The sequence below is a fragment of the Epinephelus moara genome, chromosome 19, assembly GCF_006386435.1.
Source record: "Epinephelus moara isolate mb chromosome 19, YSFRI_EMoa_1.0, whole genome shotgun sequence".
NCBI classification, from domain to species: Eukaryota; Metazoa; Chordata; class Actinopteri; order Perciformes; family Serranidae; genus Epinephelus; species Epinephelus moara.
In genome coordinates, this window is record NC_065524.1 from 36,933,724 (window position 1) to 36,955,290 (window position 21,567).

Here is a 21,567-nt window from a genome sequence, read left to right on the forward strand (position 1 = left end):
GTTTCCCTCTTGCTACTAGCTGCTCGCTAATTCCTGCTATCAGCTGTTTCCTGTTTATCCACCGCCAGTGGGTCGCACGTGCGGCGTCATCAACAGCTCCTCCCACAAGTCATCAACAGCCCCTCCCGTGGCAGAAGGCCGTGTCGTTCTTTTTAAACCAAAAGGGTTCCACCAATATGTCTACCCTACGAGGCGGAAAATTGGGCACCTCGGATCAACTTGCCAATCCGGCTCTGTGTGTCTAAACGCTCGCAGCTTGCCGGCAAAACAACCCAACATTCGCGGAAAATCTGGCAGTGTAAAAGGGGCTATAGTTAACCGCAGCTCCAGGACAAGCCGAACAGCATGGGAGAAACACTGATTTGTAACATGGAACTGCTTTATTCTGTATTTTTACCTGTTTTAATCACCTGGTCTGTTTGTTTGGTAGAGGAAGAGGCCTCTGTGGATAATTCAGCTCCCGGTAGAAACCTCCTGAACAATGAACACTGAAGGAATTCTAACCATGAGAAGCTTCAGCTGGTTGAAACCAACAATGCTCACTGTTAGATGCCACTAAATCCCCCTGAATTTTACACACTGCTCCTTTAAAAGGAAAATGCTTTGATCATAGTCAGATCTTTATCAGCTAAAACAGGCTGAAAATAAATAGAAATCCGGTGCTTGGGCAATGACACTGACAAAAAAGCTGTTCAACGTCGATATGATTCACGACTGGTCGCTGTTATAGTTTAATGGTGCTCGGCAGCATCAGGGGGAAAGCGGCAGGACACGAACGAAAGTTGAGGCAACAGAAGTCAGAGCAGGGAAGGTGGGAGGGGTGGTGGATGGGTTTGACTTTCACCTGGGAGATCGGCGTTCGCTTCCCTTGAGATTATAAAGCCAAACACTGTTCTTTTTTCCTTAACACGTGGCTGGGTTTAGGTATTTACAAAGCTGAAGTTGACACAGTGTCCCAGAACGGCAACAGCCAACGCACCTTTCATGTTATACCTGGACGTGGAAAGTCTATGAACAAACGTCAATATGTGACGAGGTTGGTGTGACAAAGTGTTGTACACAAGTCCATCATGTTTCCTGTGAACAGTCACGAACATAAATGTATGCTGCCATTAAATATATACTACAACACAAAAAGGAAACATGGAAGCCTGTAAAGGGTGGTAGAGAGATGCAACAGGTCCAATGAGAAGTCATAAATCAAATAAATGGACTCTTGGAAACAACATTTTGAGCTGAGGAAATAACTGTTAACAATTAGAAATAGAATCATCATGCAGGAAGTGATATATGAACAGTTTTCTCTCTTATTGTTGTTCATATACATGATTTATACATTTCTTTTGCTCTCCTCTTTGGGAAGAGAACATTTCAGTGGCCAAGAGCACTTCTACCAAGATCAGAGAAAAACACGGTCCACAAATTGTTGTCCAAAGCCAGGAAACATAAGTTTTAAATATGAAGAACATAAAATAACACATGAATATCATATTATGAAAGCCAGATTATTTTTTAGGGTAATTATAATGTTTGGATTTTTTTAAAATGTGGACTAAAGAGATGCTTGGTCCACTTGTCCTAAGTACCTTAGTCTCAGTTACTGTGTGTTCCCTTTGCTGACCAGTGAGGTGTTATTGCTTTAACTTACTTCCTCCCAATGGCGGTTTTGGGGGGGGCCAGCAGGGGCCAGTGCCCCCGTTACTCTGAGTTGGAACTAAATCATCTCAACAGGTTGCCGGTCGGACCACTTCAAGCGGCACACCCATCGGATGTGGGGTGTTTTATTTTGAAAATTGACCAGCGTCTTTTTCTGCGCCTGACAAATTGACGTGCCGTTGGGCGGCGTCCATCAGAAATAGACTTGGCACGTATTTATTTATTTTTAGCGCCGAGCCGCTTCTAGGCTCTCAGAATTCACCAGATTGATGCCTTTAAATCAAATATATACAACATTTTCTCCCGGGGTAGCATGCCCCCGAACCCCCCTACAGGGTTCGGAACAGTCAGTTTCCCAGCTACAGCAGTTGTTCTTTTTTAAGCCTTCTTGGTGACATCTCTCTGATTCTCAGGCATGTGCAAGAGTCACTGCACACGGCACAACACCTGCCTTTATATAGTGTTTAGAGGGTGTTATCTGTGCTAATAGGTGACTTATAATCATCATTTGGTGCATCTATATCTTCTCTTATTTTTCCTCTTAACAGAAAGTATATGATAAATTTAAGAGAACTGGGGCCGAGCCAATGTGTACATTTCCTCCACCGGGTGTGTGTCCCCCCCAAAATGTCATATACTGTATAAATGTGTATTAAACTCTTACTGAAACTTACTTAACTGATCTAAAATCAGTCAGAATATTTAATAGTCTGTCAAAGGGTAACTATTGGATTGCAGAAAAGGTTTTTGGCCTGATAGGACCAATTAATCCACGCTGGAAAGGCATCCAGACGGACTGCCTGTCAGCAAATATTGAGGCATCCTGGACTGATGCCAGATCCTGGTCTAATGAACGGCCCGGGGCCAGGAACGTTGTTGATTGCTGATCACTGCTATGCAGCTACTTTGAGGTCTGAATCGGCCCCAACATTCACTTGCTCAGATTATATTTGTCTTTGATGTCATTTTAGCACTGTAAGAGGCAATCTAATCACATCGAATAAGAATTGGGTTCATGACAAATCAACCCTCTTCATTTCTTTCCATTCAGATGTCGGGCATTACATCATTATTCAGTCCCATTTCGTGCTGTCCATCTCTAATTGTCATTTTAATTGGGAATGTGAGGCTGTCAGTAAATATTGGAGCCACTGTTGTTCGGCCTGACTAAGCTTTCCAAGCAGCCCTGAGGGCAGCGAGCGGCACTGACTGAGGGCTGGTGTTAGCTGGTATTTCAACTGACTGCTGGTCCTTCCAGTGGACGTGGTGGGACACTTGGTGGCCGTCCCTAATTAGACGTCCCTTGTAGCTGAGTGAGATGGAATATGACAGTGGTTCATTAAAGCATTGTCCCGGTGATGCCTGCTCATAAATGCTAGCCTGACTGGGGGCAAACTCATTAAACAGCAAAGTTACTTTTCATCAATTGACTGGTGGTTCAATATGACAGTGTTAACTGAACCAAAGCATCGCGCTCTCCGCTCAGTCCCCGAGTGAGATGAGGAAAACTGCAGTCAATATCTGGACTCTCACATTTATCAGTCTGATGAAAACATTTCATCATCAGGAATTTCTGAACAAGTTTCGGCAACAGACATGACTTCATTCTGTGTGGTCTTTACAATAAAGCTGAGAGAAGGCTCCATGTTAAACTCAGTGGGTATGAGTTGTCTGCACACAGTTCTCAACATGGAGGTGGCTGAGCTGGCAGCTAGTAGCTAATGGTGTTAACTTCATGAACAGAGCTTAACAATGGCGACGTTAACCGCAATGGATCCAAAGGGTTGGTGCTACCTTTCCACAACAACACCGTCCTGATATCAGCAGTAGAGCAGTGCAAAGCAGCAGAGATGAGTTAGCCAGTGGGATACACTTGTGCACTAACAATGGACTAATGCACATCCTGCAGGGTTGGCTTAATGTTAGAATATTTTGTGTTGACTCCCATCATACACGCATGAAATCGCTGAATCAATGAATACGCTTCCGCCAGTACGTCCTCGGCATCACACATCCCCGGAGGATCTCAATGCTGATCGGCTATTGCGGCACGAATTGGTTGCTCAAGTTCAGATTTTTCATTTCTCATATGACAACCTGCGTATGACGCAAAATCGCACGTCGCGTCCATAACGTCCATCACAGTGCCCGGCAGGAATTTGCATCTTTACATTGACTTTACATTTGATGAATTCGTTTTTTTCATGCCTGGTGTGAACACAACATGACGGTCACCCAGTAGAGGCCCAAAAGTCAATGAAAAAATGGCCAAATCAACAAAATCTGCAAGTGTACAAAATCACGCATGCAAAACGTTCGGCTTCTGAAATGCTCCTGGTGTGGTGAACAAAACCAGGTCACAACAGGAACACAGGTAAAAATCCAGGGGTTAAATTTACCACTACATTGATGGCTGGGCTGGTTTGACACTGCAGACTGCAGTTTGCACCAGTCAGGCTTCTCTCAACCACCAATGTGACCTTTCTCCAAACTAAACCAAGTGCTTCTACAGTAGTAGCCTAAACTAAACTGGACCTCACCTTCAGAGGTGGAAGATTAAAAGTCTTTTATAAATGGATGGTAAACAGACTGCATTTATACAACGCTTTGCTAGTCTTAGCGACCACTCAAAGTGCTTCACAGGCAACATTCACCCATTCACACACACATTCATACACTGATGGAAAGGGCTACCATACAAGGTGCCACCTGCTCATCAAATAAACATTCACACCCACACTCACACACCAAGGGCACAGCCATAGGGAGCAATTTGGGGTTTGCTGCTGCCCAAGGACACTTGGACATGTAGACTGAAGAGGCCAGGCATCCAACCACCAGCCGTCTAATTGGTGGACGAATGCTCTGCCTCCTGATTCACTGCCACATCATTCTAAAGAGACACTTTTGGACAGCAGTGACAAACATCCTATTTGAATATCGAGGTATGAAGACTTCTTCTGGATTGTAGATAAAAATAAAGATACAGTAAAAGCAGCTTGATTATTTAAAGTCTGCAGTCTCAGCAGACTGTGGCAGAGTTGTTGTTATATCAGATGCATCTGGAGTATCAGTGCTACTCTGCAGCATGTGACCCCTCACTCTGAAGTGTGAGACTGATGCTTGAATCCAAACACACTGCTGCCGTAGTGAGACGAGCACACATACACTACACCGTCTCTGACTCCTACAGCAGTTCATGTTGAGTGTGAGTCTGCTTACAACTGACTTTGAAATGGTTCCTCTACACAAATGAGTGAGAGAAAAGGGAGGCAGGCAGACGGAGAGAGGGGGGAACAGACTGCTAAACATGTCTGATTCAGAGCAGATGTCAAGAGGGCTGAACTCATGATTTTCAGCTGTTCAACCTTGAGTGGTTGTTTGCTTTAGATAATGGCCTTCTATTCACCTTTAAGGAGTTTGAAGCGAGTGCTTAACCTCTGTTCCTAGTCCTTTGGTTCTCTGTAAGTGGTTTGTGTCACGGCTGCTGCTCTCTGAAGCACATGAGCCGTCAGTTACTGCCACACGGATGGAATAAATCCAGCCTGATGTACTCGAGCAGTAGTGGAATATTACTTTACAGAGGCAAAACATATACGCCAATTATGGCTGTGTCACGGGCGAAGCTTACAAAGCTGTGACCATCAGAGGAGTTAAAGGGATGGTTCCGACTTTTTTAAGTTGGGTTGTGTGGGGCACTTATCCACAGTCAGTGTTAACACACAACTGATGTCAGTCTGCATGCCCACAGAGATGCTAATCAATACACTGCTGTTGATGAGGGTCAGCAACAAAACCAACCTGAACTCATCGAAATCTGGTGTTTGGGCAGTGACTTGCGGCGTCTGACACTGATAAAGAAAGCTGCCCTTTAACGTCGGCATGATACACAGGTGGTTGGCGTTACAGTTTAACGGCACCTGGCGGCATCAGGGGGACACACAGCAGGACAAAAACAAAGGTTAGGGTAGCGAAAGTCCGAGTGAGGCAGGCAGGAGGGGTGGTGGATGGGTTCAACAAACACCAGCTTTCACCCGGGAGAGCGGTGTTTGCATCCCGTAAGATTATAAAGCAAAAACCCTGTTTTTTCCCCCAAACCTAACCATGTGCGCTTGTTGTTGAAGAAAAAAAACATCGATTTGCCGTGTTATACTGACATAGTGCTTTTATTTTGAAAGAGACTGTATATAGACGTTAAATTTCCTGTGAAAACGGAAGTGTATTTTGAAAACAGACAATGCATGTAACAGGCCGAAGTGCATGGCATCCCAGAACGCACCCAGGGTACCTTGCACATCATATCTGGACGTGGAAGGTCCATGACCAATACTGCTGAACACAGGAGCTACTGGTCTACCCCCGCCTCTACCACTAAAAACCATTAATGTAACATATCATGCTGACGTGAAAGGACCGCTTTTTCCGTCAGTGTCTGACACAGGAAGTCACTAACCGAGCGCTGGTTTTCGACGACTTCGGAGTGAGACCAGACACGTATACCCTCCACTACACCACTGGTTCCAGCCCTTGGTCATATCATGCGGTGCAGATAGTTGTTCCCTCCAGTGTGCGTGGTTTTAAGAGTATGACACACTGTGCTCTGTCTCTATTCCTCTGAGGGCAAGGTTGAGGGGAAGTCAATGAGGGCACATCGAGCATCTAATGAAACGCAGCCACGGCTTTTCAAAGTCGTCCCCTTCAGAGGACGCCAGGTTAGCAGGCTGAACCTGTGTCATTGCACGTCTCTGTCCTCATAGTGCTGGTTAACCTCCTTTTTTGACTTGTGACCCTTTGAAGTGAGGCAATGTTTGGTCCTGACCTCTTGTTGCAGGTTGCCCACAGTATCAGAAGTCCCTCGTCAGATTGCTTCATTTGAATAGTGTTAGGAAGAACTGAAGAGGTTTAACTATTCAGTACTTCAGACTGAAAAAGCAAAGACTGGAGGACAGTCAGAAAAACATAATTTGAGCAGCAGATATATTGTTGTTTTCTCCTCTTGTTGTCAGCAAACCTCAGGTATATATTGCAACCCTTACTTCAACACAAATAACCACAGATACAAGTGTAAAGGATTTTTGGGATGCTAAAGGCAGCAAAGTAAGATAAAAGTACAGTAAGATAAAAGAAGGTCACAGTTTTGTCCTGGAGCCTTTGTGACGGGGCAGCCGGACCTATATTAGCTCTTAAAAATACATTAGCAGAAGGAAAAGGTCCCGAAATATGTGACATAGCTTACACAGAAACTTTTCCTGAATTCCTGTTTGTATTTATGCACTTTGCAAACTACATAAAGAGTTGAAATTGACCATGCTGGTCTATCCACACTGTCTCCTCCTCCCATTCCAGTTAATCTCTCCTCTGTCAGCTGTTTGATAACTCTTCACCATCTCGCCACATCAAAAGACTTCCACAGGTGGTGCAGATTTCTCAAACGTCTACTGTAAATCTGCCAGAAGCTCCAGCAAGGACAGTGCTGCCTCTCTGAGACTCTGCATGCAACTTCACATGATTGACATTATGCTATTTTTTTATCAGCACCTTCCTTCCAATGACATTTAAAGCTAATATTGACCTGGACCACAGTCGTGGCTGCTTCCCTTACAGCACGGGGAAATGGATGGCTTTTAAATGTGGAATTTATACACACTATCTCTCTGCATGTTGTGTGCATTCATGCGTGTGTGTATTCCTGTGTGTGCTCGGTCTTGATCAAACAAAGCCGGCCCGGTTTCATAGACAACAGAGAAGATAATGTCACAATAATGACAGGACATAATGTCAAATACATGTGAAAACACACACCACTTCAGCCGCAGCCATGGAGATGTCAAGGAGCCGTGCACCCACAGTCTTTAGGGGCCATTACAGCCTGTGCTTGTGTGTTCCGACTGTATGCATTTATATTATCTAAAGCCCTTCCAGTGCTGGGCAAGGGCATTGCATTAGTGCCATCTAGTGCCTTCAAACCTCAGTCCTGCATCCAGCAGGCAGGGTAAAGCCATGCCATCAATGAACTGTCGAATAAAAAGTGATTCGCTTTTGATAATAGCACAAGTTGACACATATTTTTTGGTTTGGTTTTTTGTTCCTCATTGTAAACCAGATTATTACAGATAAGAATATCGTTCATGGGCAGATTTCTCTTATCTAAATGTCTGATTCTGTGTCTTAAACTAAGGATAACTGGCATTTTAAGATAAAGCTTTGCAGCAGTGAAGGTGAACCCATGTTCCCATCTTCAATCACATTCTTGAGCAGAGGTTGTTTTGGCGATCAAAGACATATTTGAGGTGACCGGTGCAATCAGTGGCGTGACTCCTCTGATTGCTGTATCCTTTCGAGCCTCCCTCGCAGCAACAATGATAGCTCCACTCGAGCTGGAGGGCTATTGACATTGACAGGACTTGAACTTTATTCTGCTGTGTTATAATATTAAAACCGATGATGGCAATTTGTAGACGAATGTGTATTCGAGGGTGTTCGTGAGAGAGATGCAGAGCGAGGGAGCGTGTGCTTGTGTGCCACAAAACATCTGTTTTGACTCTCCTCCTTCGTCTGCCCTTTAAGAGGAAAAACCAGCAATTTGTTGCAAATGAGCTAAGTCAATGTGATCCCTGCTAGCATCTGGAAACAGGAAAACAACTCCTGGACCGAAACACTCTCTCCTTGTATCCCTCCCCACCTCTCTCATGGTAGACCTGAGTAAGTGAAAGTAATGATAACCCTGTCCTCGTAGGTTATGAGCTTGTAACAATGATGTTCACGTTTTTCTGACAAGCAACTTTTCATGGTCAAAGTGTTTCAAGGTCAAGAATGGCCTTCAACCTCAGATGCTTTCTCTGAAGCAAAAGTGGATGTAATGAGACGTTGTTATTAGCACAGCAAGACTTATTAGGAAGGAGGCAGAGGTGGAGGGTGGTGTTTACAATACAAAGAATGTGATTTGAACACAGGAGAGCACGGTGAGCATGCTGTGTCAATGATTCCCACAGAATAAGAGTGTGTGTGTGGCAGTACAGAGCAAACTATCAAATGCCTATGTGTCCCTTTGTATCATTCTGAGGTTTTTGTGGGTCCATGAATGCAGCACAGGCGGAGCTCTCATTAGTTTTTTTTTCCTCAGCAGCAGTCCGTGGAGTTTTGAGTCGCAGGGTGGATCAATGATGAGTCGATGGATAGATGAGAGGAGCAGCTGCTGCGAGTGAATGCAAACTTTTGGACCTAGAAGAATGAACGGTTAGGCTTCACTTTCACCTGACATTCTGCTGCTCCATCTCTGGCCCAAGTGAATCCTTCACTCCGACAGTGCAGTGCAATTAATAGCAGAATGGTATATATATGTTACAAAAGCGCTCCTTAATTATTGTCCATTTCCAAAAACTGAAAATCTACTTGTGGCAGCAGATGTTTAAATCATGGTGGGCCGCTTAAAATAAATGTATTATCTTGGAAATCCTGTCTCTCCTACCTGGAGTTGATGTTACTTTAACCAGGACCACAATCTTTCCCTAACCAAGACATTTAGCTGCCCAAACTTAAGCAAAACGTAACTATAGACGTTTAAGATTAGAAAATGTTTTCAGTCATTTTCCAAAATGGGTATGTAAGTCATTTTGGAAGATACTTGTGGTTGGGGTTGAATAGTGTCTTATGCCTCTCCATAGATAGCTTGTTTGCAATCAATCGACTATTATGACCATAAACTGTATAAAATCATAGATGTAGCTACCATGACGTCACCTATTGGTTTGTGGACAAGCTCAGCACTTTGGCTATTGCCTTTTTTTTTAGTTTTATGAGCCAGAAGTGCCCATATTTGGACAAGAGGATGGAGCTGTGGAGGATCACTGGGACTCATGCTGTGCTGGTAGTCGTTGCCTCCAGTTATCTGCCCTCCATCTGGACAGCACACCAATGTATGACGTCATATCATGATACTGAGCAATTGGAAACTTCTGTGAGGGGTTCTGTTACTTTCATTCTGCCTCTACACAGAGTTAGGCAGAGTCAGAGGCAACATGAGGTCCTGTCACTGCCTGATCTGATAAAGTGTATGAACTGTCCAGATGATGGATTTCAGTTCACTGCTGGGTCTCAAAGGAAGCTAAAAATGCTCAACCTACTGTAAGTCATCGTCCCAAAATAGCTGTGATATACCTTTCTAGTTACGTATTAGACTTCTGACACCTCTTGTAGTCAGAAAGCAAATACAAATATTAGCGTGTGTGACGTCTGTGTTTGCACACTTGGTCATGTCCATCTGTACGCTGAGTGGTTCCAAGAATGTCGCTAACTGTCAAATCGTTGCCAGAATAGGGCGTAAATACACTGCGTTGGTGTCATACCCTCCTTGAAGCTCCTAAACAGCACTGGAGGGACTTTTATATACATTTTGGCACAAATATGAGCGTTAGGAACTCAGTAAACTTATGGATCGACAGCAGAGAGGTGGATTCTACTGCAGAAGTGATTTAAAGGGTCTGTCCACACTCGTTACCATGGACACACACTCTTGCTCCCGAACTATGTGGTCATGGTTACTTTTCCATTTTATCTCAAGAAGGCTAGCAGGGTTAGCATTTAGCATTCTGGGTACCTTCCGTTCTTGGGTACATAGATGATAATCACAGGACACAGATTGACATAGCACGCAGCAGCATGTGTGTGTGTAAGTGTGTGTGTGTGTGAGGGCCAGGGAGGTGAGGGAGACTCAGGTGTAGCGGCGACAGGATACTTACAATAACATGTTCCTCTGAGAGGGTTGCCAAGGTAACGGTTCTCTGAGTCACATCTGGAGCGACACAGGAAAGGAGAGACAGGCGGAGAGGGTAAGACAAATTGGAGGAAGGAGAAGAAGAAAAAGAAGAAAGGAGAGAAAGACAAGAGGCATTAGCATTCAACAAGGGCTCAGTTTTTACAAAGACACATTTTTTTCTGTTAGCGTGTGTGTGTGTGTGTGTGTGCCAGGTGGGCCCTTGCTGCAGGTATTGTCTTCCCCCAGCTCTCTGCAAGGTGATTTCCCTCGACAGTCCTGTCTAGTCGGAGCTGCTCTCTTTTTCCCCAGGGGGCCCACACACACACACACACACACACACACACATACAGCATGATGAGAGAGAACACCTAACCTCCTGAAGCACTCAAACACAGATCTAATGCAACAGCAGGAGCATCAGAGGATCATCAGCTTATATATCTGGACAAGGTGAAAGACGTTGATGGATTTGCCTGATTAATCTTCAGCCCTACGATAAATATTGACATTTGGCACCATGGGGAAAAATTGAGATTAAAGGCATAGTTTAGATTTTTTTAAGTAGATGGCTACACTACATTTTGTTGCCAACTCCCATCCACAGCTGTTCATCGCTTAGCGTCCATGTCAGACTCCAGCCTGCTTCTCCAAACTGGTGGCCTGCTGACTGACATCTACTGTGTGCAATACACTGACTATTGATAAGTACCTCATATAACCCCACTTCAACAAATCCGAACTATCCCTTTAAGGGCAAACAATTTTTAAAAAATTATCAAAGACTGATATACAAGGCTAAAGGACAACTTTAACTTTGTCTTTTCTTGGTGAGTTGCAGAGGACAGCAGAATGACTAGTAAACATTAACAGTAAGAGAGCGCAAGAAAATGAAGCTGGTTTCAGTGTGGCCTGTCAATATGGAGAAAAGACAGTGTTGAAACAATTTCAATTATTCAGAATTGATATGTACTGACAAATTGAAAGTTTTGACAACATTGTGTCCACTCTACTGATTTACATGGAATAGCAGGATTCAATTTTTTCTAATCAATCACCAGAGACCTAGCCTGGAAATCCAGACTCAAATCTAGAAAGATTTTGAGTCTGGCCCTCACCGATACACCCTTCCTTCCCAAGGGGCGGCACTAACTGAGGCATATTAAATGCCGCCGCACACAATTGGATAGCACAATGGCCAATCAGAGCAAAAAACAAGGTGACGTATTCATTGCACTAAGCCTCATTTGTTTGCCGACCAGTGGGGCTAATGCTTAGTATTTTTTAATATTATGCTTTAGCCGTATCCCGCCGTATCCTGTCGGCAAACCGGCATAGTTATAAGGGTAATTCTCCCATATCGACCCAGTGTCAGCTCCGTTTCCATCTTCAGGGGGGTTCAGTTTTTCCTAACCAATCACTAGAGACCAAAGTATCCGCCTGAATCTAAGGTCAGTTTAGGTCAACACTGATGTGTAACCATGCCAACATACTGGTTTTGCCGGGGGTTTAAGGGAGGAGTGGAGCAAAGTAAAACCAAACTTGGATGCTGGGCGATATTGAGCAGACATGTCGATATAGAGCAGCCTTGATAGCAGCGTCTATCTTGTTTTACGCCGTTAGAATTGACATTACTCCACAATGGTTCCAGCACACAGCTTGACAACAGCTGTACAACAGTGCTAATCCCACTAGCGGCACTGTTTGGCTAATCTTCAGTTGCCCCCGCAGCGCTACTGGATGTAGGTACTGTGACATCATCCATTGGTTTGTGGGCCTTGTGGACGGCATTACAGCCATTGCCATATTGGGGTGTTTTTAGAGCCAGAAGTGACGATATTTGGGCGAGAGGTTGGTGCCTATCAGGACACTATCAGCACACGGCCTGTCACTCAAAGCAGGTGGCCCTTAATTATGTCTAAATTTAAGCCTTGATAAAATCTAAATCCCAAACTGTATTTTGTTCCAGGCTGTTAACATCTTTATTTCTGCTGTAGTTAGTCATTATAACATGAGGCTAAAGAAGCCAGCCTCAAGTGGCGGTTCAGTGAACTGCAGTTTTTGGCACTTTGGCTTCATTTTTCAGCCCCAAAAGCTGCCGCTTTGTCTGGACCCAGGCAACAGATGAAATTGTACACAGAGGAAAACTAACAATGTGAGCTTGAATGGTGTCACTAAAACGTTCAAAGCTGCTCCTTCGTGGAAGACGGCAGCTGTATTGATCTTGGATTTATAGCAGGAACAATGAAGACACAGTAATGGCAAACAAATGGATCAAAAACTGCCAACACTGTAAACTCCTCAAAGCACTCCTGAAGCATAATCCACTGCTCTAATGCTGATCCAAAACAAATCATGACTCTGCCAATATATGGCTAAATACAAGACTTACGGAGCAGCTTGGGAGCTATATGAGTAGGCGGCACATGAGTTGTATATTCACTGCTGCTAAGTGGGTTTTTTGTGCAACCTTTAAAGACAATACAGAGATTTTTAGTGCAGTGTCCCTTAATTGTTGTAGTTGTAGCTTTAATCTAACTCAGAAGGTTTGTTTTGTATTTGTCTCTGTCTCTCAGATGTTTTTGCATTGACATTAATCACTGCTGGTGAGTGGAAAAACAAAATGAGAAACATACTTGATATACTTTTGACAATAGAAAGAGAATAACATGGCATTTCAGTTTAAATACATCAGCCGCTGTCACTCATCAGAAACAATCTATTCAGCGTTTCACTTAAATTTCATTTCTGACATTTCACCATCTCTCAGTTATTCACTGTGACCAGATAGAGGTTGATTATCTTTAAAAAAGACGCACACTTGTTGATGGACAGTAATTGGCTGTGGCTGAGAGTTGTGACCTTTAGGTTAAGGGAAAGTCTCTAATGACGAGTGAGCTCCGCCACAGCACAATTAGGTAAAGAACCAATTGATTTCTCCAGCAGAAATCTAATGAATTTTTCAAAATACATAATGGGATTTGCATGTGTTTCAAGGGGCCTGGTGGTCCAGGAGCATAAGGGCTTTTAAGTATAATGTAAATTATAACACTCAGCAGAAGTAATTAAAGAAAAATATCAGGGTTAACAGGTTTTTTCGAGTTATCATCGAGGAATGATGTACATGCTTTCTGAGGCCATTAAAGTGTCAAGACGGATGACGTGTGCCTGAAGTGCAGATAGGAAAATTCTTGCCTGGCAGTAGAGAACAAAAAAGACGGAGTTATTAAACTTCCGCTGCCAAGAAATGTTAAAACTGTGGTGAGTGGACTAAATGTAATTGTTATTATAATATCAAGGCTTTTAACGTGTCTATAAAAAGCTGAAGCTCCACCGTGACGGAGCGGTATTCATCTTTTTTTATTGTTTTTTCTGTATGTGTGTGGTGAGAGTGGCTCCATGACCTTCATCTGGAAGACTTTAAAAGGAAAAACAAAAGTGTTTATTATCACTGCTGCAGCTAAAGTGAAGTTCTGTATCGTGGCCATTTGGAAAAAAAACAGAAATTGCTGGTGATCAAACCCATGTCCAGATGTTTGACAAGCTTCACTTAACTTTTTATATTTATTCCATATTAACAGTTCCATATTGTTTCACAGTGAAGCAGAGGAGGATTAGGAAAGAGAGAGCATGAAACACTCATGCAGGAGGAGAATGACAGGAAACAAAGAGGAATAAGTGAAGAAGAAGAAGAGGGCAGGTGAGGTTTACAGCCAGAGTGTTTGTGAATTCGCTTGTAGTGCTGCAGCAGGTCACAGAGCAGCGCCGGATACTGAATATTTCATTCCTCTGTAAACCCCGGCCAAGGACGAGGCCTTAAACCTGGACTGCCTCACTGAGCTCACAACCTGAATCAGGAATTTAGAACGACAATAAAACAAACAGAAAAGCAGAATGATACTTTAGGTCCAATAGTGGCGCGTGAATCAGTTTAAGCGACCACTTGACATTTAGACCAACATGTTCCAAGTAACTGAGATTTCTGCTGAACTAAAGAACGGTCCTTTACGAGAAGCTGAATGTGCTTATATTTTATTTCAGTTTGGCAGAGCTCAGTGATTCTCGGGTTTCTCACCGGTTGTCATGTGCAGGATAGAAATATGGAAAGAAGGAAACAAGTGGAGAAGTGAAACTTAAAGACAAGATGAAAGAAGATTATTAAACCAACAGTTTGGGATCCAGAGAGGAGACGTGGACGGAGAGCAGGGTCATTGTATTGACATTTCTTAGACTGTGTTTAAATGCTTCATATCCCTAAAATCTGTAGAACCTAAGCTAAAATGTTATGTAAGTCAATAAACCATAATAACTGCTAAAAGTATTGATATTGTGTCATTGAAAAAAATACAAAAAACTTGTTTTTCATCAATTTTACAAAAACACAAAAAATAAAGATCCAAAAATGTTTAAATGTAGAAACATTAAGAACATATTTCCTTACACCCTATGAGTTATTTGAACTATGTTCATTGTTCAGGTTTTGAGATACGCTTATTATCACATTGTGATAGATTTATCATTCACGCCTCTGGCGCCGCTATGCATTTTCACACAGTTTTGCACCGCACATAACATAACACAATGGCATCATGATGAGTGTACAACATGATGACACAGAGGACAGAAGCCTTAGCTTTTAGCTGCAGAAAGAATGAATGCTCTAGCTGCTATGGTTTTTTTCAGATTGATATTTTTATATTCAGGATCAAGCAAACAGCAACTTCCAACAAGTATTACGGGGAAATATCGTCATAATTATGGCAAAATACCACGTTTACAAAGCACATTAGGTAAGGTAATGCAAGGTCATGATGTGATGATGGAAAAGACAGAAGCCTTAGCTTCCTGCTGCAAAAAAAATCAATGTTCTAGCTATTGTGTTTTTTATTTTAGATTGATATATACTCAGGATCGCACAAACAATGACCTCCAATGGCCATTATGGCGAAATACCAGCATAATTAAGATGAAATAGCATGTTTGCCCAGGACATGAGGAAAAGTTGGGTAATGCAAGGTCAGGACGTGATGAAGGGAAAGACAGCAACCTTAGCTTTCTGCTGCAAAAAGAAAGAATGCTCCAGCTATTATAATTTTTATTTCAGATTGATATCTATTTGTATATATACAGGATCATACATACAAGGACTTCCTTACAGCCATTACGGGGAAATTCCAGCATAATTACAGCAAAATACTACATTTGCACTGCTGTAAGGTAATGCAAGGTCATAATGTGATGATAGAAGAGACAGAAGTCTTATCTTTCTGCTGCAAAAAGAATGAATATTCTAGCTGTTATGGTTTGTATTTCAGATTGATTTAGGATCAGGCAAAAAACGACCTCCTACGGCCATTACGGCAAAATACCATGCTTGCACAGCACGTAAGGTAAGGTGAGGTAATGCGAGGTCATCATATGATGATGGGAAAGACGGAATCCTTAGCTGTCTGCTGCAAAAAGAATGATTGTCCAAGGTATTATGGTTTTTATTTCATATTGATATATACACAGGATCATGCAAATGACTTCCGATTGCCACTACGGGACATACCGTTGTAATTATGGCGAGATAACATGTTTGCACAGCATGTAAGGTAATGTAAGGTCATAATGGGAAAGACAGAAGCCTTAGCTTTCTGCTGCAAAAAGAATAAATGTTCTAGCTGGTATGATTTTTATTTCAGATTGATACAGGGTCATGCGAACAACAATTTCCCAGGGCCATTACAGGGAAAAACCAGCGTAATTACAGAAAAATACATTTGTGCAGGAAGTCCGTTTTGAAGAGGTTAAAAGCTTTGGAGCTGCTTCACGTTGACTGCCACAAAGGAGCAGAACCCCCTTTCAGTTGTCATGAAGGGGGAAATTAATTATAAAGACCAAAACTATTTTTGTACCAGGATGTAAACATGTTAATTTCTTTTGTAAACTGGGGTATTTTAACACAGGGTTCTACAGGGATTGACCCGCTTTTGCTGCCAGCCCCAAGTGGCCGTTCAGGGAACTGCAGGATTTGGCACTTCTGCGTTAACTTCATTTTTCAGCACTGGAGGTCGCAGCTCGACGAAACAAACACGACCAAAGCAAAATCAAAGCTAGTCATGTAGCTTGCAAGCTAACTAGCTTCTGATAAACCGGCTGAGCGTGTCCTGAGGCTGATACTGGCCACATATAGGTTTTAATATATGTGCAGAGGAGAAGGATAAGCTGACTCACAGGCTAAGTGGGCGGGGGCGAGGACGAGCTGTTTCTCTCTTGGGGGACACTAAAGTCCTGGACGCAGAGCTCCAACAAAAAGGGGACGGACACTTAAGCTGCTTACAACAGCCTAATGGGGACAAGATAAGGGCCACACAGGACTGGACTGCCTCATCACTTAAAACACACTCTGACTCAGCTGCAGACACACACACACACACACAGACGGGTGACGAGTGTTTTTGCTCTGCTTGCTGTTCCTGTAAACCCCTGCAAAGATGAACAAATTGGAGATTAAAGGTCACGATGATATTGGTCCTGCTTGTTGGTGTGTTTTGGTGTGTGTGTCGTTTCTTGTGAAGGTGTTTCAACTTCTGAGACTTTTGCAGGCACTAAAATGACTCAGTGTGCAGTTAGTAAAACAGAAAACTACACAGGCTACCTCGATGAGCAACATTTCAAATGACAAACACAAACACTTCCTCTCCTGACAAGTACAGTAAAAGATGCAAATTAACAGTCAATTAGTGGAGTTCTCTGCATTTGGAGAGGAGGCCAATTAAAGCTAAATCAACAGTCAGTCAGACAGACAATGCAGCACGAGAGAAAACAAGGAGGAATAAAGTGGAGACCTCAGTGAAGTGAATGCTAAAGTGCTGAAGAAAAGTACACAGACGTTCTCACACTAACACAATAAAATAAGACAAAGTCCACACAGGTTTGAGTTTAAATAGATTATTCATGAGTGATGTAAATTACAACTGTAACCTCACGTAAACAGCAGGAGGACATCTGGTGGAGCTATTCCACAGAGTATCTGTAGCTGAGGTATAGACCATATTCCTGCAGTCTTGACCTGTCACATTCACGCTACGTGCAGCAGCTGTTACTGTTCACACGTTCACATCGGCTCTGTGAACACATGGTGGATTTGCTGTAAGACTCATTTTCACTCTGCTGGTGGCACAGCCGCGGGACACTGACGGACCGACCAACACTGGTCCAGTCAAAGATATCTCAACAGCTACAACTAATGAGAAATTTAGTTTGAATGTTGATCGTCCCCAGAGGATGATCTTCACTGATTCTGGTGTTTCTGGAAACGTCAGGACCCATCGGCTATCGCTAAGACATCGATAAGCCTCTAGGGGCAACGGTCAATGTTTCAGCAGTCTTGGCAGACCCGTGCCTCAATGGACCTGGTGCTCAGGGCCTGCTTTCGTACTGCCATGATCAAGGCCCCTGTCCTGGTGCTAGGTGTTACTCTTGTGCCTTTTCTGTGCCAGCTTTCAAGAGCGCGGTTGGCAGCTTCAGGGTGCTAAGCAATCTTACAAGCACCATATCAAAACTTCTCTACCTGAAATCCTGAGTGCAGAGCTGATCTTCCTCCAGGCACTGTTTGTGTGTAGCCCTATTGTCCGTAGAACAGATATACCAAAAGCTGAACCCAGAAGTTTATCTCTGGGCACAGCCGTCACGCCCTGAAAAATAGGTGCTCAGGAAAACGTGCGCACCGCTCTGACGTTGATCTGTTGTTTGAGCGTGCCTGCCGTGCGTCTACATTAAAAACAATTAATCTGAGGGCACAAAAAACGTGACGTGTACGGCGCTGGACTTTGGGTATAACCAACAGTGAAACAGCTCACTATTCCTGCTGGGTATCTGATGACCAGTAGAGCGTGCATGTTGATGGCTTGAGTCTCAAGCAGGATTTATACTTGTGCGGCAGACCCTACGCCATAGCCTACACACATGATCTTCGCAGTTGTGAGCATTTATACTTCTGCGGTGGTGTGTCTGTGTCACTCTGCAGTTACACCTCCAAAACACTAATTGGTGGCGGGGTTTCTGTGAAGTGCTGTAAAGTTTAGTTGATTCAAAACACACATTAAACACACATTAAACATGGCTTAATAGAGACCATTTCAAACACAAGTACACAAATCAGCTTCACTATAACTCGCAGCATTCACAGACAAACACTTGTCTTTATCTGGACACATTTTCCCCACAAATGCAACATGCTAACGTTATTAGCACAAGCCTATGGCATTTTACATTGTATAACTTAGCCTAGCAGCTAGCTTACTTCTCCTCTACTCATATGAAGCCAGGGACAACAGCAACATTCAACAAAGGTAATGTTACAAAATTCATCTCCATTACAACTCACAAAGTTCACTGACAAAATAACTGTCGTATACTAAACACGTTTTCCAAGCAAATACAACATGCTAACGTTATTAGCACAAGCCTATGGCATTTTACATTGTATAAATTAGCCTAGCAGCTAGCAGAGATTTCCTCTGCTCATATGAAGCCATGATTAATCACACACAAGACTTATTATGCTATTTTAGTGGAGGCTTTATTGTCTTCACAATTTACTGTTTCTTATCTGTGAAATTAAAGACAGGACAGGAAGTCTGCGTCACCACAATGTGTAGTTACATTTCTGGGGAGGCTACGGCATTGACTCAACACAGAAGTATATTCCGCCTTATTCCTCCCACTTAGTTGGCTTCTTAGCACCGACCTCCTTGTGTCCTCATCATGGCTTGATGAAATTAGAAATATACATATATTTATACATACATATATATGGTATGTAATTGTGGGTGTCAAAGTGTGAATTGTCTGTGTTGACAGAACGTGGGTCCTGATGTAAATATAGCTGACATGGGACTACAAACATTGTGAAGCATTGATGGATTAAAAGCACAAACAAACAGTGAGGAGAGACAGACAGAAAGAAGAAATTCCTTTTCTGTGTTATGTGAATGAAACAAAAGATGAAAGACCGTCACACAAATCCAGAAGCAGAGACAATATCTCATGAATGCAGGCACTTAAGGATACACACACACACACACACATACACACACACACACACACACACATAAAAGCAAATTTATCTAATGGCCTCATTAACTCTGACTCTTAGCGTTTGTGACTCTGCATAGAACACACACTCTCAAATATGCATCCACACACCTGATGTAACCTGGGGACGCTTACCGTCCGCCCCCGGGGGGAAATTGCTCGTTCATAATCAAAACGACAAACAAATGGCCCTCTACTTGGCACACCATTTTGGAGTGACTCAAGCAAAACAAACAGCGGCATGACAGAGAGACATTTAGAGAGAGACAGAGAGGGTGTCAGAGCAAATCAAAGGTGAAAGCGACTGCAGCACAGTGGCTTAGGGACGCACAAGTGAACACACACAAACACACCATTTCTGCTCTCAGCCTCTGTGGAGGCTCCACCAGAATAATGAAATATGGGTGTGCGCTGAAAAGAAACATTACGCCCAAAAAAACAGACACGAATGGCAAGTGAAGGAAGGGCCAACTCTACATTCACTCATAGTCAACTGCAGCTGGGGATTGTTGCAGATCTACTAAATGTAACTAGCATGATCATCAGAATAAATTGTTTTAGGTAGCGCAGATGTTGTGGTAACAGTTGCTGGGAAAATTTGATGTCTAACTTTTATACAAGGTTTTCCCTGCCTATCTAAGACAAAGGCGGGTCGCCTGGGTGATTTTGGCCACCGCCTTTGTTAAAGCATGTGTGTGTGCATGGGGGGCGTCCAGATGTAGCGTAGGGAGGGGCGCACATTCAGTGCGACGCGCTTGTTTTTTCGTCCGGCGCACAGCTCCACGGACCTGCTTCTCCCTCCGGTGTTGTGTCAGATCCCGGTTCCCCCTCAGGCTGTGTCTCTCCTACTGTTTCCCACGGAGCGCTGCCCCGTTTGAAAGGCGAAGGAAGCCCGTATGTGGAAAGACGTCGCCTCCGAGATGTAAAATGTGTGTTATAGAAGAGAAACACACATTTCAGGACCGCTGACTTGTATCATCAGAACAGACATGTCCTGTGATTTTCATCAGCCTCCTTTCACATTTAATAGAGGGGGGACAATACCTGACAGTAATATTCTCAGCTGTCAGGATGTGCCTCCTGCAAAGGGTAAATATAATCATAGATGGCTCATAGGACATGTCTGTTCTGATTATACAAGTAATGTAGCCTGATAGTCTTAATGACTCACCTTAGAGCAACATTCATAGCTGCGTCAATCTCAACCATGTTTGTCGCAACTGTCATGAAAGAGGGAAACAAGAGTTGCACACTCTGGCTCCATGTCACTTTGATTTAGATGATGTTTCAGCCCTCTGGCCTTCTTCAAGATCAACAATCACACAATATGGGGTAAAATATGGTCTTAAAGCAGGCCTGAGAGCCAAAACATCATCTAAATCTTCAGGAGAACATTCAGTTCATACTTGTACTCATACTCATACTTGTCGTCCTCCGCTTATCCGGGTCCGGGTCGCGGGGGCAGCAGCCTCAGCAAAGAAGGCCAGACAGTCCTCTCCCCAGCCAGGCGATGTAATCCCTCCAGCGTGTCCTGGGGCGGCCCCGAGGTCTCCTCCCGGTTGGACATGCCCGAAACAACTCCCAAGGGAGGCGTCCGGAAGGCATCCTTACCAGATGCCCGAACCACCTCAACTGGCTCCTCTCGATGTGGAAGAGCAGCAACTCTACTCTTAGTCCCTCCCAGATGTCCGAGCTCCTCACCCTATCTCTAAGGCTCAGCCCAGCCACCCTGCGGAGGAAACTCATTTCGGCCGCTTGTACTCGCGATCTCGTTCTTTCGGTCACTACCCAGAGCTCATGACCATAGGTGAGGGTTGGAACCAGAGCATGTGAGCGGAGCGGAGCTGGAACGGAGCTGAGTGGGGAGCGGGAGGATTTTGTGTTGAGCGAGGAGCGGCTATTTTTTTAAAAAGTTGGAGCGGAGCCTTATCTCTCGCTCCAACTTTGCTCCGGTTGCTCATGCCCCACCCAGAATGCATCTTTGCACCTGCGCACACCCATACTATTTTCTTTCAAAACTATGGAGTTTACTGTGTACTTCAGAAAAGAAACTGAGAAGAGAAGCAGCGGTACCT

General features: G+C 43.6%; 1 protein-coding gene across 1 annotated transcript in view; it reads right to left on the reverse strand.

Moving 5' to 3' along the window:
- The window catches only part of atrnl1a (attractin-like 1a), a 428,607-nt gene that overhangs the window by 227,043 nt on the left and 179,997 nt on the right, over positions 1 to 21,567 (reverse strand). Inside the window, exon 22 of the mRNA XM_050071268.1 lies at positions 10,395 to 10,447. Within this exon, the coding sequence (XP_049927225.1) occupies positions 10,395 to 10,447 (53 nt within the window). The remainder of the gene's footprint in view (positions 1 to 10,394; positions 10,448 to 21,567) is intronic.